Source organism: Meleagris gallopavo, chromosome 15 (genome assembly GCF_000146605.3).
Source record: "Meleagris gallopavo isolate NT-WF06-2002-E0010 breed Aviagen turkey brand Nicholas breeding stock chromosome 15, Turkey_5.1, whole genome shotgun sequence".
Lineage (NCBI taxonomy): Eukaryota > Metazoa > Chordata > Aves > Galliformes > Phasianidae > Meleagris > Meleagris gallopavo.
Window position 1 is genome coordinate 408,609 of NC_015025.2, and position 4,030 is coordinate 412,638.

Here is a 4,030-nt window from a genome sequence, read left to right on the forward strand (position 1 = left end):
GAGGCAGTTCTCTCACCCGTTTTCTTCTTGACATCAGTGTGGGCTCCAGACGTCCCTTCCAACCCCCACAGTTCTGGGATTCTGGGACTTTTTGCTTCGCCGAGGCACCATGAGGGGTTGCACACCCCTCCCCATCCTTTCACCGTGCTGTAGATGGATCCACCCGGGTGGTGGCACCCTGAGCCGTTGGTTATCCGTGGGGTGAGGAATGCTGCTGGGCTGCAGGCGGTGAGCACAGCGGTCTCCTGAGCCCCGCAGTGCCCGTGAAAATGAGTCCTGCCCTCTTGGGATGGAGCAGGAGGTGAATCCTCGCTCCATGTCTGTGTTTCTTGCTGTGCTGCTCGCTCTTTTCTCATTTCCTACCTCCCTTTTTCCCGTACCCTTTTCTGCTGGCCGGTGGTTAATTCTCTCTTTGAGTTTCCTCCAGCAGGAGGTGGAAGGAGCAAGCTGTAGGAGCAGGAATACGAACCCGTAAGTGCCGTCAGGAAGGAGAGGTGCATCAGCAGAAAGCAGGAAAGTAAAGTATGCGTATACACATAACCTTCTAATTCAAAGAATTCTAATTCTTTGAAGGTGAGGCCTTCACACTCTGTGATTCTTTGACACTCTTTTCGTAACTTTGTGGGAACTCCTCTCATCTCCGCAGATCCCATTTCCCCCCGGCTGTGGGAGGCAAAGCAATTCAGAGCCATTTATGGGCTCCCAGCATCACGGAGTGCTTTGGGTGGGGACAGACCTTAAAGCCCACCGGTTCCAGCCCCTTCCGTGGGCAGGAACCCCTCCCATAGACTTGGCTTAATTAGTCCTGCAGAGATGAGCTTTGGGGCTGCGTTTTCCGAAGGGCTCACGGCTGTCGATGCGTTCTCCTTGTTCAGAGTCGGTCTTTCTCGAGAAGAGAGAGAGACGGCACCCAGTGAAATTCAGGGGCAGCGATGGTAAAAGAGAGGCTGTCCCAAGTGCGGCATGCAGCCGGGTGATGTCTGCAGTCCCGCTGCCACAGAGCACAAAACCGTTGGACAGCTGGACAGGAGCTGAAGGAGGTTGGATTCCTTTCGGATGAACCGCTGCCCTCGGGAGCCCTGGTGCTGCTTCGCTGGGAGCTCTGGGGCCATTTAACAGCGGCGGGTTCCTGGGTTCTGAGCAACACTTTTGGGATACAAACAGCGTGGCTAATTGAGGGCTAATTGATGGGTGAGGTTTGCTGACTTCACCTCCCTCCCCGAGGCGTGCGGAGGCCTCGTGCAGCATCAGCAGCTGCTGGAGCGCAGAGCTGTGCCTCGCGGGGATGGATCGTGGTGCTGAGCTGGTGCTTGGTTGTGTCCTCCGTGGGCTGCGTGTCTCTCTGGGTGCTCTTCTGCTGAACTGAGCTGCAGCGACTCGACCTGCCTCGTGTCGGCAGGGCCGGGGAGGGCAGTTGGGGGCGGCGGTGCTGCTGAGGTGGAGGCAGTTGGGTGCTGTGACAAACTCCGGAGCTCAGGAGGTGCTTTGGGGAAGGAGCCGTGTGGGTGCTCTGCATTGACGCCTTCTGCTGGTGCTGTTGGATGGACAGCTTTGTTCTGGCTCAGCGGGCAGCCCTGGGGGTCACAGTCTTTGTAGAGTCACAGAGTTTGGTTGGGTTGGAAGGGTTCTTAAAGATCGTAGAGCCATGGAATGGTTGGGTTGGATTGAGTTGGAAGGGTCCTTGTAGATCGTAGAGAGGTGGGATCGTTGGGTTGGAAGGGTCCTTGAAGGTCATAGAGCCATGGAATGATTGGGTTGGAAGGGTCCTTATAGATCATAGAGCAATGGAATGGTTGGGTTGGAAGGGTCCTTATAGATCACAGAACCATAGAGTGGTTGGGTTGGAAGAGTCCTTGAAGATTATAGAGCCACGGGATTGTTGAGTTGGAAGAGTCCTTGAAAATCATAGAGCAATGGAATGGTTGGGTTGGAAGGGTCCTTGAAGATCATAGAGCAATGGAATGGTTGGGTTGGAAGGGTCCTTGAAGATCATAGAGCAATGGAACGGTTGGGTTGGAAGGGTCCTTGAAGATCATAGAGCAATGAAACGGTTGGGTTGGAAGGGTCCTTGAAGTTCACAGAGCAATGGAATGGTTGGGTTGGAAGGGTCCTTGAAGATCATAGAGCAATGGAATGGTTGGGTTGGAAGGGTCCTGAAAGGTCGTATAAGCTTAGAATGGAGTGGGAGTGTAGTGGAAGGTCATAGAGCCATGGAATGATAGAATGTATTGGGTTGAAATTATTCTTAAGTTATATTAATATAACTTAATATAGATATCTAATATAAGATATAACTTTATATTAATTTAAGTTATATCTTAAATTATTCATAGAGCTGTGGAATGGTTGGGTTAGAAGGGTCCTTAAAGAGCATAGAGCCATGGAATCATTGGCTTGGAAGAGTCCTTATGGATCATAGAGCCATGGGATGGCTGTGTTTGAAGGGCCCTTATAGATCGTAGAGCCATGGGATGGTTGGCTTGGAAGGGGCCTCAGAGATCATAGAAGCACGGAATGATTTGAGTTGGAAGGCACCGTTAGGATTACAGAATCATAGAATGGTTTGGGTTGGGAGGGACCTTTACGATCGTCTTGTTCCAGCCCCCTACAGCAGGCAGGGACACCTCCTGCCAGACCAAGTTGTTCACGGCCCCATCCAGCCTGGCCTTGAATGTCTCCAGGGGGGGAACATCCACAGCTTCACTGCGCAGCCTCTTCCAGCGTCTCACCATCCTCACAGTAAAGAATTTCTCCTTAAGGTCTGGTCTAAATCTCTTCCAGTTTAAAGCCATTTGCTCTGGTTTCATCACTATGTTCCCTTATAAAAAGTCCCTGCCCAGTTTTCCTGTAGGTGCCCTTCAGGCAACGTATGGAATTATGAAAATGTATAATTTGGGGAGAGCTGACCAAGGGGGAAGCAGCTGTTGCTCAGGGACTGCGTGTCGATCGGCGAGCAGTGAGCAAACTGGTTGTTTGGTAAATAGAGACCTCTGTTATTATCACAGAATGGCCTGGGTTGAAAAGGAGCCCAGTGCTCACCTGGTTCCAACCCCCTGCTGTGTGCAGGTTGCCAACCAGCAGCCCAGGCTGCCCAGAGCCACATCCAGCCTGGCCTCAAATGCCTGCAGGGATGGGATGAGCATCCACAGCCTCCTTGGGCAACCTGAACCTTCTTGGAGGTACTATTTTTCCTTTTTCTGCCTCAGGAGATGGTTTTATCTCAGCCCTTAAGTTCTACTCTTTGTTTTTCTTTTGGACTGAGCCTGGAGGAGCAGTGGCATCACTCAGCATCCAGCTGAGCCCCTTCTGCCCAGCAGCCCGGGTGGAGAAATGGCTGAGCTCAGGTTGGCACAGTGCGTGTCTGCAGCTTGATGGAGCTGCCAGCACAGGGCACCCTGATCTGTCAGCACAGCAGCACGGGACGGCCCTGTGCGGGGTAGGGGAGCTGCAGCAGGTCCAAGAATGCACGGCCAGGATAGCAGCCCCACAGCTTGGGCTGGTTTGCACCCAAAGGTGACCCAGAGAGCAAGCCTGAGGCGCGCTGATCTGCTAACAGCGATGCTCTGATGTGCCAGCATCAGGCAGCAGCCTGTCCGTTCGTGCTCTCAGACAGTGGGGGGGAGCAGAGGACGTGAAATAAGCAGAGGACGCGAAATAAACCAGCAGCTCCTTTTGCTGAGCCAGGGATGTGCCCAGGAAATCGCTGAGTGCTGCCGCCGTCTGCATGCAGTGATCCCGGAGCATCGCCCTCGTGCTGCTCCCAAATGCTGCACACCCCGAGGCAAGAAAGCAGTGAGTCCTGGAGGCCAAGAGGACCAATGGAACCCCGTGGTGCATTGCCAGAGTGCAGCCAGTGGGGCAGAGAGGTGCTGCTCCCCTGTGCTCTGCCCTCCAGGGCGCTGCTGGAGCGCTGGGCTCCCAGTTCAGGGCAGACTGGGAACTGCTGGGAGAGCCCAGCGGAGGGTGTGGAGATGGGGGGGCCTGGAGCCCCTCCTGGTGGGGCCGGGCTGAGAGCCCCGGGGCTGTGCAC

General features: G+C 54.1%; 1 protein-coding gene across 1 annotated transcript in view; it reads right to left on the reverse strand.

Annotated features, from left to right (window-relative positions):
* Positions 1–795: 795 nt before the first annotated feature.
* The window catches only part of LOC109370008 (ribosome biogenesis protein BOP1-like), a 4,087-nt gene continuing 852 nt past the window's right edge, over positions 796–4,030 (reverse strand). The window contains exon 3 of the mRNA XM_019620293.2: positions 796–886. Coding sequence (XP_019475838.1) covers positions 796–886 — 91 coding nt within the window. The remainder of the gene's footprint in view (positions 887–4,030) is intronic.